Raw genomic sequence first — 19,330 nt, 5'->3', positions numbered from 1 at the left:
TACAAATTTCTGTGAAAATATTTTTTTAGGAGGTGAGCCAGCAGTTAACAGGTCAAGTCTGTGACCATTGTAAGTCAGTCATGTACTTCCACTTGACCTAGGTGGAAACTAGAATTCTCCTATACTTTACTAAATAACAGAACACTGAACGAGGTGTGACTACCTCAGACAAACTGAGCTCAGTGTAAAGAATCCCTTAATCCTGTCTTTATTGCATTTTCTTGAAATACAACATCCCTGATGAGCAGCATCTGGAAGATTTTTGGTTGTACAGAAGAAATTAACACAATCTAGAGCTATACTTCCCACACACCTATAAATGGTGTTTAGTTGCTGCAACTTCTGGACTCTGCAAACACAGACAAATTTAGCAGTCACCTTGAGCATGAAAGCCTTTATAAAATTCATCACCCATCTTATACAGAACGTTGTCAGCATTGAGTTTTATCTCTAGAAGAACAATATCAAAATACTGGACTCATACTTTGTGCTAGATAATCATGGCAACTTACTGGAAAAGCCATTATATTTTTGACCAATTAAGGTTTCTCCTAATCCATTAGATATAGACCTTTAGATAGGACACTACAGTAGCTTGTTGCTCAATCAATAATTTTGACAGAACAGATGGAAAAATTTTAAACATCTAAACAAACTGTCTGCACACCTATGTTGTGAAAGGAAACTGCGAACTTGGATACACCAATGTACTGTTAATTTAATGAGGGAAAAACTGTTTTCAATTAACCTTACAGTTCAGGTGGAGTGTATGTTCCCTAAGCATTCCTGGTAACCCTTCACACATTTTTATTGCTACAGTTGTTGTTCTGTTAACAAATATTTCAACAGAAGTTAGAAAGTGTATTTGCTAGAACTTTCTATCAATTGTGGTAGTAACTACAACAATGAGAAAGTTTAGAGTCTAACAAAGGTAATGTACACTTCTCTATAGACACAGACTTTTACTCAGATACATTAAAATCCATCCTGCAGAACAGTATGTTCACCAAGAATTACACATTTCAGTTACTATAACAGTATCTTGGTATGAAAAGTGAAGTCTTGCTGCATTAATACTGAAAAAAACACTTAAATGAATGCTTACTTGTTTTATTATACACAGCTGAAAAGACAAAATGTCAAGGTTATAGACACCCTGGGAAATAGACAGTTGAGATTTTCCACTGCTCTAATTTTTGCAGGTAGTTTTTCTCCATTTTGTATCTAGTTTGCACTTTTTTTTACTTCTGGCCCTAATGTAAACTATCTCCCTATTACATTTTTGTATTTGAGATTTTGCCCATCTCACTTAGTTTTTTGTTATGTACCCTTAAAAAATATACAGCAAACTAATTTTTTTTTGTTTGCTGGCACATGTGCTGTATCAGAAACAGCATATTCTGGTATAAATGTGAACTAAGCAAAGCTTCCTCGGGTAAAGAGCATGCAATACTAATTAATGCATTTAACCTCCTAGAAGAGACAGATTTCAGTAGAATTCAAAATTTAAAATAAAAAGAAAATAGAAGAAAGATGTAGTTAAGTTACTCCACATGAAAAAGCATATACTAACAAGGGCTGTAAGAAATCAATAGTAACACTGGAAAAAAAGCCAAGAAAACAACCACACAACATTAAAAAGACCCCCTTTCATAGAAGGGTAGCAAATAAAAACAAAATATCATTTTAGTCTACAAAACATGGCACGTGTCTCTCATAACTGTACACACTGTACTAGCAGAAGGAAATCTGCAGACCTGCTCATCTCTGTTAATTATCACTGCACTAGCAGTAGTCTCTAAAACATACACTGCTATAAGATTAAAGACATGCAAGAAGTAATAAATAATGATAATACTGTGATACGTCTTTCTAGCTGCTCTTTCTTCCTGAAATTATTTTGAGTATTTACTGATGCTAAAAGGCATTTGTTCAGCTTTTGTTTATGCTTCATTACTCTCAGAAAAACTAAAGACTTTTACTGAGATGGAAATAACGTTTCTATTGATTAAATAAAAATAAAATAAATTTAAAAGTTTCAAGCAATGTTCTTGAGACAGTTTTTATAAGAATTATCATATTTACTTTTTTTTTTACCAAAAAACTGTTTTGTTAGAAAATTGCTCTCTGCTTTAAAGTTATGGTTTGAATACACAAGTTTGTTTATGGGCAGTGTTGAGCTAACTTCCTTTCTAGTATTCAGTTCGTTTCATTATTTTTGTGGACAACTGATTTTTGTCACTGGTGAGATTACTCAGGTAGCATGAAAATGCAAATTCTTTTTACATCATTATCTGCTTTTTTACATCGTTATCTGCTTCCAGGAGAAAGCCTAATTTATGTGATGTTGCAGCAATTCTTCTGTCTGTGTAACAAAGCAATGCTTTCCTACCCTCATCTAAATGCTCCCCAGGTGTTGATCTTGGTAACAGTTATTGCCAATAAATGATGTTCTGCTCTGGATACTCTGCCTTATCTACCTTTCATCATTTTCATCTCAGGGGCCCACTGGCAATACCAAGCTGACAAAAGTGCTGAAATTCAAGTCACCAGCATTTTTGATGACTTAGGATTGTAAGATGACAGAATGTGGGACACTAAAACATGATAAGTGATAACCAAACCGAAAAAAAAAAAGACCAAATTTGAATTTTCATGAGCTCTGAGCACTTCAAGGTAAAACAACTTCTTGCATTTTCATTTCCTCACAATGTAAAAAAAATAATCTGGGTCTTGTAACTCTAGTGTAAAGAGAAAATTCCATATTGTGAATCTCCCCTAAATCAGAAGGGAAAATATTTTCAGACATAGATGCTATTTCTCCTCACCCTCCCTCCACTGGTCCTCACCCAAAAACAAAATGTTGCCAAATATACAGCAGACAGCTATTTAAGAGCACAAGCCAACACTAAACCACTCTTCCACAGGTAAAATAATTTCTGTTGTGCCTCTGCTAAGAATCAGATTATGCATGAAGCATCTAGATAAACACAGAGAAAATAAATTTCAACTATCCTGAAGCCAAAAGAAAAATCAGTTAAGCAAAACACAACAGCATAACTACACTGTTCAGGTACTGAGCAAACTAACTATACTTTTAAGAAAATCAAAACAGTTTATCAGAACTTGAGGCTTTTTGGTTTTTAAGCAGAGCCTCACCAGGAAACAGTAACACCTCACACTGTAAGTTAAGACAAACACCTACTTTTTCTTTTTGAAATACAAAAAGAAAACTTAATTATTTCATCAGTGTTCATAGGAGACTTGGCAATTAATATTCATCAAGTTAGATAATTTATTATTTTATTGAATAAAATAAATCTCATCATTGAAAATTTTTAAAAGAAACTTCATTTTTTAAATATAACTCAATAGATACAAATGTTGAGATTTCATTAAATTAATGCAAATGAATAAGCAAACCTTGAACCCTTATAGTAAGGCACATCCTTAGATGAGGTCCACAAAAAAGATTTTTTTGTTGTTGTTGACTAGACGTTCTCTATTTATAAAGCTTTGCATTTGGTTGTATGAGAAAGAGGTATTGTTGCCTGTTACAAATTAGTTCTGGTCCTACAGATATCCTCATTACACATGTAATTTATTTACCATTACAATAAGAGGGTTAAAAGCTTTTTGTGACATCAGAAGAAAAATATTATCATAACCTGCAACACTGCCAATGTATTATTGTAAAGATGACCTTTTCGACAGCATTCTTTGAGCATGGAACACAATTGATTTGAATTCATCATTTTAAAAGAAAGAGTAAAACTACCACCTTTCCAAGTCTCTGGCTGGTAAAAATTAATGTTCTATCCTTGGACAAAACAACACTATACAACATAGTTTGCTAAATATATATTGAACACTCATGGGTTCCATTTCTTTTTATCAGTAAAGTTTTGGATTGAGTTTTTTTCCTGGGGGGGGGGGGGGTGCGAGGAGGGGGGAGATGGTGGGGAGGGCACTCTATTTTGTTCATTCTAACTTGGCGATCAAAGAATTTTTATTTTTACACTATTACAGAAGTGCATTTTTCTAGGTTTCCAAAACCACCTTATTCAACCTTCCCCATCTGTCACCATCTGCTTCTTTTTAGCATGTACTTTTTGTGTGATCACATAAGCATGTGAAAAATAACTAACATTCAGATGATTGTCTGCTGCTACATTTGAGGACTGGGCATAATAAAAGTGAACTGCCAAAACGTACTTAACACTTCTAATTTTGTTGGGTCTTGCATGTAAGCTACATTTGATTTTCAAACTGTTTTACAGTTGGAGAGTTGATCAGGTACTCTAACTCAACAGTAAAACTGAGACTACATAATTAGCTCAGCACTGCAAAGATTGTATTGAAAGGGAGGAACAAAACCCAGAAATATATCCACACGAGTTCACACATCCCTCTTGACTGAGTCTGTCTGCACAATGTTGCCTGAGGCACAGGATAAGATGCTGCAAGCAGCCTACTTCTGGACAGGCACAGCCTGAGTCTTCTCTCCAAGCTACCACAGGACAAGGATAAAGGACCCTCATATTTACAAGGGTGTAAGAAATCTCAGAGAAAATACCTGAAGAAGAAAAGACACGAAGCCAAGGGCAGAAATGAATGGAAATACAATGCAATTCCTTTACTATGCAGCAGATACTGGTTCTAGTTTTAGGTGAAGACTAATTGGAAAATGCCATCACAGCACAAAAGCTGAATGATGGAAGTGTCTGTTTCCAGGACACTAATGCTATGACACAGCATTTCTGCTTGCAAATGCACTTCCCAATACAATTTTCACAGGAAAATAACAAAACAAGACTAAAGTTGGAGAAAAAAAACTTACCTCCAATCCTCTAAAAATGCATTAACCTCACTTTATGAGAATTTCATACAGAATTTTTGTCCATCTTTTTAGAGTAGTACCACTACAGGCCTATCAGGTCTTCAACAAAACCATATGAACCAGAACACCAGTATGTTTTTATCAATGCAGACAATTTGGTAGAGTGTCTCATTATCCTTCCTCTAAAGAAAGAGTTAATATTAAAGAAAGTGAACAAAATAAAAAGAAGCACAATATAAACAAGAACTGCCCCTTCCCCTAGATAAACCCTAACCATCAAACTTCCATTAGTGCTTACCAGAAGTAACAAAATATGAGTGAGAACTTGCCCTCTAGAACACAATTGAAAACTGAGCTCAACATAAAGTTTCTTCTCCACCATCTCTTTTTCTCCAAGTCTTAGAAGTTCACACCTATCTTAAAACCTTGTGACTGCATATTCATGTTGCAACACCTTAACAGCAGCCTTCCCTTAATTTATGCCATTTCCACAAATTCCCTTTTCCACTAGTTCTAGAGATGGAAAATAATGGCACATACCTACTATTTATAAAAAGTTCCATAGAACTTCAAAAGGCACATTACTTTAGTCCAAACTCTTTCTTGCCCAAAATCACATTTTTCCCCGGTAAAAAAATATTCTAATCTCTAATCTGTATTTTCTGATCTATCACTCTACCTGTGACACCATTACATTCATTTCATTCGTTCCCTTTCCCTCATATTAGCTTCCCTTACTATCCCTCCTTCAGTGTACTCAAATTCTTTTCTCTACTGTGTAAGAAAAGGGAAAAAGGGGGAAGAGGGAGAAAAAGTGAAAAAAGGGAAAGGGAAAGAGGCTTCAGCTGCACTACCCAGGCAACTTAATTTTCTCTGTAGTAGAGTGAGCTGAAGTTTTAACATGCTCACCTTAGCTGATCTCTCTCAACTGGCCTGCCTCAGTTTACCCAGAGTGTTGACTGCTTTCATCAAGCTGTTTGCAAACAACTGCCTTCCTGTTTCTCCCAGAACTTTAAGGAGCTCTTCTTTAACACTGGCATTGCAACTCTACCTGCATTAAAATCCCTGTTAAGAACAATGCTTTGTCATGATGCCTGCAAAAACCAGAAGCATCCATCCCCGTTGTTAGCCTGTCTTAATGCATTTCAGTAGTTCCCTCTCTGCCTACATGCACAGCACTTAGCTTCAACTCGTATGAGACAAGTTATGTGGTAGATCATCATAGTCTCACTCCAAAATATTATCAGACTGCCTTTGCAAATATCACTGTCCAATCCAAGCAGCTGCTAAAAGAACAAAAATAAATGTATAGTTGCACAACACTCTTAGAAAATTCACTTCAATTCCTGAAAGCATGGGAAAGTTTGGGTTTTCTTGTTATAAGTATGCTTGCTTTCCCTTTCTGAAATTCAGTCACTGAACTTTGATGACTGGGTTCTAGAATATATCAAAGCCATATCCTTCCTAAGAGGAACAGCTGTAAGAAAGAAATTACGTGCAGTTTGAGGAGAGACAGCAGCTTCCTCTTGATAAGAGTTCTAGCCTTCACTCCTCTGAGGTAAAACTCAGGGAAATAATTGATTACACATGATCTCTCTCCCAGTCCCATTTTTAGAACAAAAATCACTTAAAAAAAAAAAAAAAAAAAAAAACCCACAGGCCAAATAAGCATTGTATAATTGATCTTAATATCTCCTTAATCCTCACTGGTCTTACTTTAAAATAAGTTACAGGACATGCTCATCTTCTGTCTAGAGATAAAGGCTACGAATGTGCTCCTTTCTTGTTCATTGTCACATACCCTTGAGTGACTGTAACTGCATAAACTATATAGCAATAGTTTGCTTTTTAAAATAAAATTGAACTGTTCTTATAGGAATGCATCCATCTAATCTGTACATATGAAGCATTTTTATACATATTCATCCACCTAATCTGTATTTTATGCCAATAAAACATAATGATATCCTTCCATTTCCCCTGTTATTAGAATATACCTACACATCATTGATCATCTACATCTTTTAAGAGTCATTTGAATGACATTCATGAAGTCCCTTACAGACTTGTTCAGAGTCAAAACAACTTCTCTTCTGTTATTAGAAAGATTTAAAACTTCAAAAGTAATTTATGGTATTTAAAGCTTGTCTCTCCCAGGACACCAAAACTTAGTACCACATTTGACTGTTCTCATATAACAAAGATTGTGCACTTAGTCCTAGGAACTTGAACTGAAATATAGAGATCCAGAAACTGTTAACTCATCCAAGGAAGCATCCTTATAAATTATCAGACCCCAAAGAAATTTTACTTCTCTGACCAAGTAGCTTAATTTCCTGAATGTTCTATTAAAAGGAGTCTGTACCAGTCTTTATTACAATGTCTCATCCTTGACAGTAAACTGAAAACTATCAAAATCCAAACTGCTTTTAAAAGACTCACAGATATATTTACAAGTCCTTTCCTCAGTCTTATTATTTCTTTATTTAGCAAGTGATACTGCCTGTAAAATACAGGTTGTCCTATCCTTCATTTGCCACTCCAAAACTGCAAAAGAAGCATCAGCTAAATGGGATCACAATTAATCTTTTTCTCATTCGATCTACAAATATTTTCTGACTCCACAATGATCCCTAATGTGACAGTTTGCTTTGAAGAATAACACTGGAAACAGACTTTTTAGAAATAGTCTCTTTGTCCTGAAAAACTACCAAGTGAGAAATTGTAACCTATTTTATACTTTTCAAATGGGGAATGTCACAGATTCTTACAGCCAAGGGAATTATTAACTATTACCACTACACTTAAACACACAAAAAAATTAGGCTTGTGTTAGTTCTACAGCAGACGATAAGGGTAATTTCACTATTATACAACCAAATTATTCTCAAAACACTATAAAATTTCACAAACAAAAAGTTACTTGCTCATTCTTCGATAAGTGTGACAAATGTACATCTGTACTGTTAACAAATATAAGCCCTGCTATTTAGCAGTGGCAACTATTTTCTTCCTAGAGGATGTGTTCATACCCCTACTGTATTTTATGCTCAGCACATAGTGATGCAAGATGAACACAGTCAATGCTATTTTAATTTTCTTTAGACCATAGAAAACTGGTGTTGGGTAACAGGGCTAGGAGAGGAGAATAAAAAGGGGGTGCACCTATGGACCAGCTAGCCAGAAGCCCTGTACACCCTGAACAGCTCAGTGTGTGGACAAGGTACACATTAACTTCCATATGGGTTCCGCAAATGATAAATCAGGGATGGGCCAGAATTCTACCTCCGCAGATGAAAATTGATTCTAACCTGTTAAGTTCATTACAGTTTTTTTTTCTTTGGCACATTGTCCATTTGATCTCTGCATGGACAGGGGCATTTTTCTTGACTTCCTAATTATCTACACAGTCAGTGTCAGGTCCTATACCAGAGGTTAGGCTCTATCAATGTGAGATGAAAGCGTCTTTTCAACAGAGGCTCAGAAGGAATATTTTTATCTCAGAAACAGAAGGTCTGTGAGGAAAATGCAGCAACAGGTAGGCTTATTTACTGATCAAGAGTAATTCTGAAATTGCCCTGAGTAACAATTCTGTATCAATCCACAAAGATACCTTCACCTCAGAGACTGTCATACAAAAAGGAAATATACCTCATCTGTCTTAGCTACTTCCCTCTTTTACTGTTGGAGCATCTGCAACCTAGTTTTTTTGCAAAAAGATGGAATAGTGAGCAGGACTCTATGCCTCAAACAATGCTGCAAAAGACCAAGTTTGGAACTAAAACTACAATTACTACCAAAAAAAAAAAAAGACAGTTTTCAGGCTGCGTATAGATTCCCACTAAATGGTAGGACTGAAGGGCCTTTTAAAGACGTTCATGTTGACTAGAAAGTTATCTCAGTATGAGGTGTGCACTATGTCAATTAGAAATCTTGAATGCTGACAAGAGTGGAAATAAGGGCTAATTCAGCATCCACAGAATCCTTAGCATTAAGTGAAAATTAGGCTGTCTTTCATACCAGTACTGAAATTGTATTTGGCAGCCCCTGAGGAGAGGCAGAGTGACATTTCTCAGCACCACAATCAGTACTGTTGACAGAAGCCCAGCAGGGCCAAAACACAACCTTGGTGCTGCTTCTCTTGCCCTTTTTCAGTAGCCACCAGTGGCAGAACTGTCAGCACTAATAATGATGGAGATCATCTGGATGACTTGAGCTTCCACAACAGATTCTCAAGTGGCCAAACCAGAGCTCCAACCAGAGTTCCTACAAGGGGAACCAAAGCAATGTCTTGATATCCATCTCTTTATCAGTCTCTAAGGAGTGTGATGTTTGGCACTCTTGAGTGCCAACTAATGGCAAAGATGGGGTAGCATCCTCTCAGATGCCATTTCTGCTCACATACTAAGGAACAGCCAGTTTTGGTGCCCACCTCAACCAGTTCTGAGGTTGATACACTCAACTGCTTTTAGCAGAAATATCTAAATTTTCAACTCCCTCTCCCTGCAACTGGGGAATTCAGATAAAACCCATCAAAATCAGTACCTTCCTATTCCCTCTCACCTCCACTGAGGCTATATAAATGCTAGTTATACAGCTCAGTTAAGCAGGATCATATGTTCCAAGTGACAGACAGATAGAAGATTATTTTTGAAGAAATTATTGGAAGATAAAAACTTTAACAGAGGAAAGCAAACATAAAAAGGAAAATGCACATTATAGGTCTTTTTAAACACTAAGAAGCAGAGCATCAATATATATACAACCCCCACAAAGAATAGCAGCACATTCCATTCTGGATAATTGCTATAGAGCATTAATCAGGCAGACTGTTAGTCTAAAATTAAATTGAAAAGAAACATTTTATACAGTATTATAAGAGAATATTCTACATCATACCTCTGGTGCCAGGTATTCTGGAGTACCACAGAATGTTTTCATAGTTGCTGCGTCTGTGATTCCTTCTTTGCAAAGTCCAAAATCTGTAATTTTTATGTGTCCATCTTTATCCAACATTAGATTTTCTAACTGTGTGTTGGGGAGAAAAATATTCTCTTAGTATTTCTTAACAGGATAGATTGATGCATTACATCAATTTTGTAAAAAAAAAAAAAAAGTTACTCCTTGCAACAGAATGCAATTCTTTTGTAATTAAAAAAAATACAGCATCTACTATATTACAGCATTTAACAGTGTTTACTGCCACACAAATGACATAATTAGTTAATACTTAAATACAGTTTACAATAGTAAATTTCAGGTCAACGACTTCAGAGGTTTCCTTTGGTCTAACATGACAGCCACTGATCAAGACACCTTTTACTTTCTATACTGTCAAGAAACAGCCTGTATCCATAAATCCTTAAAATACCCCCATCTTCCAAAACGTTTTAAATAATAGACAGAATTTGGGACATGGCAGCTACTGATAAAAAAGCCCAGAGCTAAATTCCCCCTTGTCTACTTGCAAAGGACACTTCTTAAATTGTGAATTTATACATCTGTATGCTTTGCATTGCTTTTTAAATATATGATCCTTGCTTTGAAATGTGAAAGCATTCAGACTAATGGCTAATATCACTTTCCAAAAAGGTTTCAATTAGCTGTACTTAAAATACAGGTAGAACTGAAATCAAGGAAAACATTCTGAACAACTTTTCTCAAGAGAAAATTTTTTACTAATTATAAGGCATGTCATGGAAATACTAACATAGAACAATCATAGCCCTGTCATTCTAAGTCTGCATAAAGCCTGAAATACAATCAAAAGTATAGATTTCCTGTTGAGTCTAAGTGTGTTACAGAGAAAATGCCAAGTAGACAACATGAAAAAGAGAAGATTAATATTGTCAAACTCCTCTTTCTTTATTATTTAGAATTTATATAAAAAACTATCACCTATCATTCCTTGACCAGACAATTCTATATTTTTCCCAGATTTCACAGCATTTCACATTATCATAACAGATTTTGCTACAAACAGGTAGTCCAGTATTTTTTTTTTTCTATTTGCCTCCCTGAACAGAACTTGCCTACCATTGCCTCCTTCTCTTGCGTTTCTGTACAAGGGATTGCATGAATGAACACCACTAGTGTGCATGTACAACAGGAAAGCACAATTTCCTGTACATGAAATTAAAGGCTTGACACAGAAAAAAACTTGTCTCATCGTGGAATTTAGAGGTTTCTCTTACACAAGTTAGAAAAGGTTCCTGTAGAAAACAGAGGTTATTTTTCCATAGAACATGGTCATAGTGTGTAACAGAGTACCTGGCAACTGTATACGCTGGCAAATCTAAAACAAACTACATTCCAATAACAGGAATCTTTCCCAAGATACAAAAGACAAACTAATTTTTAAATCAATGATGAAATAAATTATTTTTCTGTTGAAGTATTCTGAATTCTTTTAAATGTTTCCAATGCACACAGAAACATCTGGTTGCTGAGATAAAAAGAATGCAGTCACATTGTCCCAATTCACCACCTCCCTTGTTTGGGGACAACAAGGGATTGAGAATTGTATTTGAGCTTTGTGCTGAAATCCAAGTTAAGTTATCAGTAACAGGGCAGGGGGTGGGAGGATGAGCATCAGAAGTTTAAATCTCCTTCAAGTGTTGCTACTACGGTGTCCTGTTTCATTTTATAATCAAATTAAAGTCAGGGAATGTACCCATCTAGAGATTACTATATCAAACAACTTCCTCCAGAACACACAGAACTTAAAACTGGACACAGATTTTTTTTTTTTTTCCCCATTAACTCTGAGTAGTGCAACTTTATAATTACTTTGTGTTTGTCCCCATAGTCTCTGCAAAAACAAAAATTTGATTACTTTTTTCCTTTCTTTTTTTTTTACCTTGAGATCACGGTACACAATCTTCCCAGAATGCAGATAGTCCAGGGCAGAGACAATTTCTGCACCATAGAAGCGCGTGCGGTCCTCTGAGAACACCCGCTCTCTCGACAAATGGAAAAACAGCTGCAGGGTAAACAGCAGGGACAGGATTGTAATAATTACTGATTTAGTGGGGGAAATTAACACAAACATAAAACACCTCTCATCACCATATTGTGATGATAGATAGCGTACTCTCAGTGGACACTCAGCACTCTTAGACAGCAGCTGGCTTATCTTTTCCAGGCTTCCAAAGGGAGAAAGTGAGCTGTTAAATCAGCGTTTTAATCAATATACCAATCTTGTTTAAGGCATTCTGCTTGCTACTCATTTAACCTTCAGTTACCAGAGGAAAAAAAAAAAGTATGCAACAGCATCATTTTGTGCTTGTCCCCCTGCTACTTCCTCAGATTTTTGCTTTAAGCCACTGAGAAACATAACTAAAATGTACAGATTTTAGTTCTGCCTCATGTTTTACAGTGCTTTAGTAACTTTTCTTTGAACTGAAAAAGGTCTAGTTCTTCAATAGACTTGGACTGAGCGTGGAACTGGTATTTAACAAACAATACATGCATACTGCTAGCAGTAGTAGTCACTAGAAAAAGCAAACTAACAATGCTTAGGGCTTATAAAAACAAAACTGTGTATTTAGAGTATTTCTTTGCTACAATGTAAACATTGATTTGGGTATTTTGTCTCCTCTTTAATACTTTTGAAGTAACAGCACTTTGCAGGCACTTTAAAGTCTTTTAGTAAAAAATAATAGTCATCATGTATAGCCAGTAATTTCAGCTGCAATGAAAAAGTGTAAGATAAATCTCTATAAGTTTGTCAGTATCTTAATGGATAAAACATCACCCTCAGAACCTGCAACAACATCTAAAAAAGCATATTTTAGCTATTCAATTCAAATGTTTTCTAAAGTGGTGAGTATTAATTACTGTTTAAAGCAACTTTGGGTAAATTCCTCAAGCAAAGACTAGTAAGTATATTTCTGTATTCTCCTTAAGACCAGATCGACCATGTTACAATGTTTTTGGCTTCACCACAGGAGCTAACAATCAACAAAACAGAAACAAAAAATGTTATAATTTATAAATTTAACATAGACAGTGAAATATGCAACAGCTATGCATGCAGGCTTGGTTTGTTTTTTTTTTTTTCCCACTGTTTAAAGTATCAAGTAGATGGGAACTGTGAAATGACAAGGTAGGCTAAAAATTACCCAAAAACCAATCAACAAAAACAAAAAAGCCAATGATGTGCTTAATCTGTCTTTATTATATCCTACTTTATGCCTTTAGAAAATCTACACTATCCACAAGGCATAGAACAGTGTAGGAATTACTGAGCTATTTTCAGTGGGTGGGCTTCTGGATGTGGCATTTGGGGATAGGGTTTAGGGGTGATTACGGTGGTGCTTGGTTGATGGTTGGACTAAATAATCTTCAAGGTTGCTTCAAACCTTGGTAATTCTTTTCAAATCATAATTAATAAGTCACTGCTATGAACTAGAAGTCAACTTCTTTCCTGAGAATTGTAATTCATAATAGGTGTATCATTTTTGTCTTAGCCTAAACAAAATTCCCAGTAAACTGAGCATTTTGGCAGCATATATCTGTATAAGCAGAGACTTCACAGAATACAGAAACGGCACTATGGCTTAAAGAAAATATTTAAAATTTTGTTCATTGTATCTGGATTCCCCTTTCAACTTCTCTTCCAGTGCTCAAGACACCCTGTATAAAAAAGGCAAACATGCATGACAAGGAGGATCTTTATTTTGTAGGTGAGTCTGTTGCTCACCTGTTTAGGCACCAATTCTAGTGGGACAGGAGCCCCCTCTGTAGTGACTTGTTCTCTGTACTGATGGCTACCCAGTGCTCAGTGCAATCACAAAACCCATCCACACTAAGCAACCAAGTCTGACTTCATTAAATGCCTCATGCATTACCAAACTGGGTAAAGAACAAGTACAACTCCCATTTTGTACTTATACTTCCACATATTTCTGTAATATTTAAATAGGAAACAAATACTGTGAAGTACAATTTTCATTCACATAAAGCAAAATACAAAATTTACATAATTTATGCCTTTATATCTGTTTTGTGGTTTCTCATAAACAAGCTAGTGATACTCATTTTTAAGAGTGTTTTTGTTTTGATGGATTAAAAGTAATTAAAAATATGGGTCAGTACACTCTGAAAACTTGTAACTTCCAGTTAGCCCTACAGTTCATATCTATTCCAAAGTACTATTGCAATTTTCTGTTGAAAGAGACTAATCCAGTAGCTGAACAGGAGGCTTAGAAAATTCTAAAACTTCAGGATACTTGTCACCAACATTTTTGTCTTAGTTTCCATTTGAAGTGTCCCAAATCTGAATCTAAAAGTTGATAGCCTGACAAATTAACATACAAAAAAATTTACTTTCTTTAGTGCTTATTTCCAACAAGATTATTGATATTAATTAAAAGCACCAACTTCAAAGTAAAATGACCAGCTAGAAACAACTAACAGCAGTTGTGTTTGTCGAAGAAACTGTGAGCTTCTGAGTCAGTTTATTTTAATGTATACGTGACACCACAACCACTCTTCTTCACATTATTATAGCACCTAACAGAGCTGTCACCAAACCATACGTGCTAGTTTTGAATGAAGAATGTACATTTAGATATAAAAATGCACATTAAAAGCACATTCATACACTCAGATATATGCTAAAGATATTAAGCAGATTCTAAAATTGTAATACGGAAAGCAGGGAGATTACAGAAGGATTACAACATAATTTTCAGCTAATTAATTAGCTGGTTCATCATTTCAGAATAATTCTGCCACTGTGTTCTATTTACAATTGCCAGAACAGGAAGATTAAATTTCTTAAGTCAAAGAAGGAGAAGAAGAAATGTGATGGAAGGTTAAAAAAAGGTTTCCAACATTTTCACTATTTATTGACTTACAGTTATTAAATATGTGCTGTAAAATCACGGAATTGCAATAGAAATAGCTTTGGCACAAAGAAAGCTGTTTTGCACATAACATTTTTTATGGCATACACAAGAGTGCTATTGTTACAGTGAGGAATGGAGCTACGAATTTCCTGGTAAAAAAACCAAACAGTTCAGTTTTCTTTAAAAACTGAACAATGCTGCCATGGGGTTTTTCCTAATAAAAAATTTAATGGAAAAATTTAAACAAAGATCAAACATAGAAGTATATTCAGCTGCAAATCCAAGCATGCCAAATATATAAAAGACACAACCTTGTATCAATTGATATGTTAAAGTTGTACACACACTACTGACCTCTTAGCATGTTGTAAGTTTAATGTCTGGCTCCTGCTGTTGTGTACTGGGTTTGCTCAGCTCTGCATTTTATATTTGAGTGTTGATTTTGCAAAGCACTTGCACTAGCAACCTTGAAATTTCAAATTATTCACTTACTGTTTCAGACTTTGTACTGCTTCTTGGCACATTCTATACCCAAAGAAATATAGCACCCTTATCATGGACTATCATAGTAAACATCTTGTTTACTTATTTTTTGTTAAGTAGGTTGTAAATCCTCTGTCTTTTTCTTTTTTTTTTCTAGACAGTAATAGCACTTGTTCAATTACAACAAGCCATTTAGTTCTCTCCTGCCTAATGAATTGAAGAACGAGCTGTGCAACAAAAATGCCAAGAGGAACAGAGATTCAGAATTCTTATGTAGAGAACGATCTGAACATATTTTAGGGTCTAATTTTATTATACATATAATTACCAATTAAATTTGTTACAAAGTACAAAATCTGGAATTAAGGAATTATCCTTAAGTGCAGAGTGAGGAAGTTAATCAACTTATTAGTCAGCTGAATCACAGAATCTCTGCACAGTAATGTATGCAATAGATTTAATTCCCAAAACATTTTCAACATTTAAAGTAAAATACTGGAAATAAAAAATGGGAAACATACACTCGAAAAGTATTCCCCAAAAATAGTCATTTGGTTGACTCAACTAAGCCAGGTGAATATTTGTTTTTTTAAAATCTAATTTCAATTTCTCAATGCTATTTCAACATAATTCCTTCAGTACAACAAAGGTACTGAAAATTAATTACAGTGGCAGATGTATCCTTCTAGCTATACACCGCAACATACTTTTTGATCAATAGACATTGGTAAACATTTCACCCATGGTGTCTAAAAGCAAAACGAAATGAAGACAAAATTAAGCTTTTGGCCCACAACAATTACTTTAAGATTGTGTATTTGGCATCAGGAAAAACACTCTCAGTATAAGGAAAACATATTCAATATTTCTATCTGAATAATCTGTTTGAAAAAATATCCTCTAATGATTTTCTTTAGTACATTCAAGTACATAATATGCTGGGTTTTTTTTAAATGAAATCTAAAGGATAATTCTTTACTGTAATGTTTTGTACACTGTAAAAGACCACACACATAGACCAGTTAACCTAATGCAGTTAAATTTTCGCTGTAACATGTTCTCTTATCAACTAAGCCTAACCAACTTGAAGTTACATAGGCAAGGTGAGGGAAAGATAAATTGTTACTCTGTAAAGGGATATTAACTTCATTGTGGATCTAGATTCTTGCTTACAGTCATTTAACACAACTATTCTCCTCCAGTATGAAGTTCTGTTCCCCCTTCCTTGACTGTTTTCTTTTTTAGCTATAGAAAGAGGAAACCAAGACTCCTACTGCTGACCACAGTTTTTATTACTGTACTAGGGCACAAACCTAAATGGTGGCATTTTCTTGCTTTCACCTGAGCAGGAGACAAGAATATGTATACAAACTTCCAAAAACTCCTTCATGAGGAGAACTGTTTGGATAATAGTGCTCCTGAAAGACATAATCCATGAAAATTTCCAACAAATTGATTCAGGCACAACAGTTTACCTAGAAAGAAATATGTAATCTAAACCAATTTTAAACAGAAACACACTGAAAGTAGCACAGCACTGGAGAGAATAAAAAGCAACACAGTACATCTACACTCGATTTCCCAGTGGAAGGGCATAATTAAAAGATGAATTTTCAACACCTTGGACAGTCAGAATACATAGGGAAATGTAACTTCCTTGAAACACAAACAGAATAGTAGACAGAAGAAGGAAAAGAAAAAGTCTGTGTATCACATAAGATAAAATACTGGCTTAACTTTGAGCAACTTACTTTCAGTGACTCCGTATTAGCAATAAGGCTATTTTTACAAATACTAAATCCTCTGTATTTTCGGAAGACACTGACTAAAGTCTGTAATTCACAAGAAAACTTGGTAAGATTAAAGATTTTCCTTTTAAAAAAGACAGTTTGTCGAACTTACTATTCCAGATCTCTAGTCAAAGAGAAGCACGTGGGCAAATCAAGAGAGTTTCCTCAGAGATACTGCCTATTCCCAAAAGGCCATTTTTTCCCACTGTGGTGAAACTTCAGAGTTAGCTTCATTGAATTAGAGAACCATCAGCAAAGTACATGAGCAACACTGACAAAGAGCAGCACCAAACCTTAAAGAAAGTAACCCAATCCTGGCACGAGTACCTTGCAATTGCAATCCCCAAAGCAAAAGCAGGCTGCCACCCACAAACCCACGACACACAGCACTTGCAGCTGTAGCCATGAAGTTGCTCCACCCAATGCAGAGAAGTGCATTGACTGAACTATGATTGACCCAAATACAGCCAGAGCATCCTCAGTCATACGAAAAGAGTTGAAAACATTCTCTGTGGGTCCTACTCTGCATTCAAACAAGATGGAAAAAAAAGACAAATAGCTAAATTCAATTTTCAGACTGTCTCCCCAGAGATTACAGAAATGCAGTAAGATCTTATACAGAGGAAAACCATGAAGAATTCACTAGTTTATAAGACAACACTTAAAATTCATTGCAGAGAGCACTGACTTAATATTGATTATGTAAATTCAATGTCAAATAAGCCAGCTCAGTGTCCAAGAGAAGGATGTTGCCCCTTTACTACTGAGGGAGATTTTTGTATCTGGTTCAACGCCTGTGATGTGCAGAATTGGGTTTATACATTGAGTTAAACAAGCCATCCTCCCATATGAGAATCCTACAGCACCATATTTAGGCATGGATGGTAGAGGATGGCCAAGGGCAAGTTGGGATCCAATGGACTGCAGGCACTGGGATTATAGCTAAGCAGTTTTATTGCAGGAGAAGACAGCTAAAACATAATGCAAAACATTATGTATCATCCACAGCAATTCCTCAATGAAGAATTTTTTAATTAAAATAAAACCTCCTAGTGGAAACACTTAGTCCTGTAACATTATCACGAAGCATATAGTTGACAAAATAAGGAAAATCCCACAGTTCATCTTGTAACAAGAATACAGTTTGAATAGCAAACAGCACCTAAAAGGTAGATAAAAACCCTCTTATTCAGCTGCAGTTCTCTAATTCCATTTGCTGGGTATCAGTTTTGATATTTCATAGTTTAGTAAGCAGCTGGAGGACAGCAATGGCTTCAAAGGTAACAACACACTAAGAAGTTCAGCACTTTAGTTGAAATTTCCAGAGTGTCCAGCAAGTGAAGTGGACACAAGCAATGAAACACATAAATGCCCCACTCTTTTCCAATAGATACTCGTAATAGTTACAGCAAAGAGAGCAAATATTTTGTATTAGGACAAAAGTAACACTTGTCAACATTATTTTTACTTGTTTACATTGGATTATGACTGTTTCATGCCAGAACAGACTATGATATGCTTAAATAAAATGAACAATTAGCAAGTATATGTAGTTCTTTTTCTAGCATTAAATTATCTCTCTATACAGAAGTCTAATTTTTTCAGAAGAGGAATTAGTTTTGACAGAAAAGTTATAAAAATATGTCAATTTTTTTTTAAACAAAACAGTTCAATTTTTTTATAGAATCCCTATATGGTACTAGAGAGCAAAAAGGCAAGGAAACAATACAACCTTAGAGGTATAATCCAAAGACAGCTTTACTGTTACAAGTGCAGAACATTTTTCTTAAACTTACCTCTCCTCCGTTAACATACTCCATCACAAAACACAAACGATCCTTTGTCTGGAAGGAATATTTCAAGGACTTGCAAAGAAAACAGCAAAATCAAGCCAGTTATCATCTTATATTAACCCAATGCTTTGCACTTAAACTGTAACAGAATTTTATCTTTTTAAGTAGAAAATTCTGATTTTGGTAAGAACTTTAAGAGTAAATAAAAGCATAACTTTTTATCTGAAGCTTGAGATGAATTAACACAAAAACTTTCAAGTGTTTCTTCATCTCTGCTACATGTCCACTGACATGAAAACATCATGCTTATTACAAGAAAGTATTAAATGGGTACTAAAACATACAATTTCATACAGTACCAGCTATTTCCACTCACTGTACTCTATGATGTCCATGAAGAGAAAGATTATCATATTCCTTTTCATTTCTCCCAAATGAAATTATGAAAGTCATCTTAACATCCAGCATGCTTTCATTTCCAAAGCAAGGACTTTCTAGTTTCATATTATGGAATGTTAAGGATGCTAAGTGCCAAATTACTATATTAATTTCCATATAATTTTAAAGTTG

At 35.2% G+C, this 19,330-nt stretch overlaps 1 protein-coding gene across 10 annotated transcripts in view; it reads right to left on the bottom strand.

The window, feature by feature from the left end:
• Positions 1-19,330, bottom strand: part of AKT3 (AKT serine/threonine kinase 3) — a 146,170-nt gene that overhangs the window by 21,914 nt on the left and 104,926 nt on the right. For all 10 annotated transcript variants that reach the window (XR_014953834.1, XM_085575547.1, XM_021550423.4 and 7 more), the window contains 3 exons: positions 18,764-18,832; positions 11,700-11,822; positions 9,740-9,868 (listed from right to left, as the gene is read on the bottom strand). Coding sequence is in view for 9 of the 10 variants with exons in the window: in XM_085575547.1 (XP_085431673.1) it covers positions 9,740-9,868; positions 11,700-11,822; positions 18,764-18,832 (321 nt within the window). In the remaining variant the exon portion in view is untranslated. The remainder of the gene's footprint in view (positions 1-9,739; positions 9,869-11,699; positions 11,823-18,763; positions 18,833-19,330) is intronic.

This window comes from Lonchura striata, chromosome 3, assembly GCF_050655825.1.
Source record: "Lonchura striata isolate lonStrDom1 chromosome 3, ASM5065582v1, whole genome shotgun sequence".
NCBI lineage: Eukaryota > Metazoa > Chordata > Aves > Passeriformes > Estrildidae > Lonchura > Lonchura striata.
Note: the sequence above shows the minus strand (reverse complement) of the source record. Positions and strands in the feature narration are given on the sequence as shown.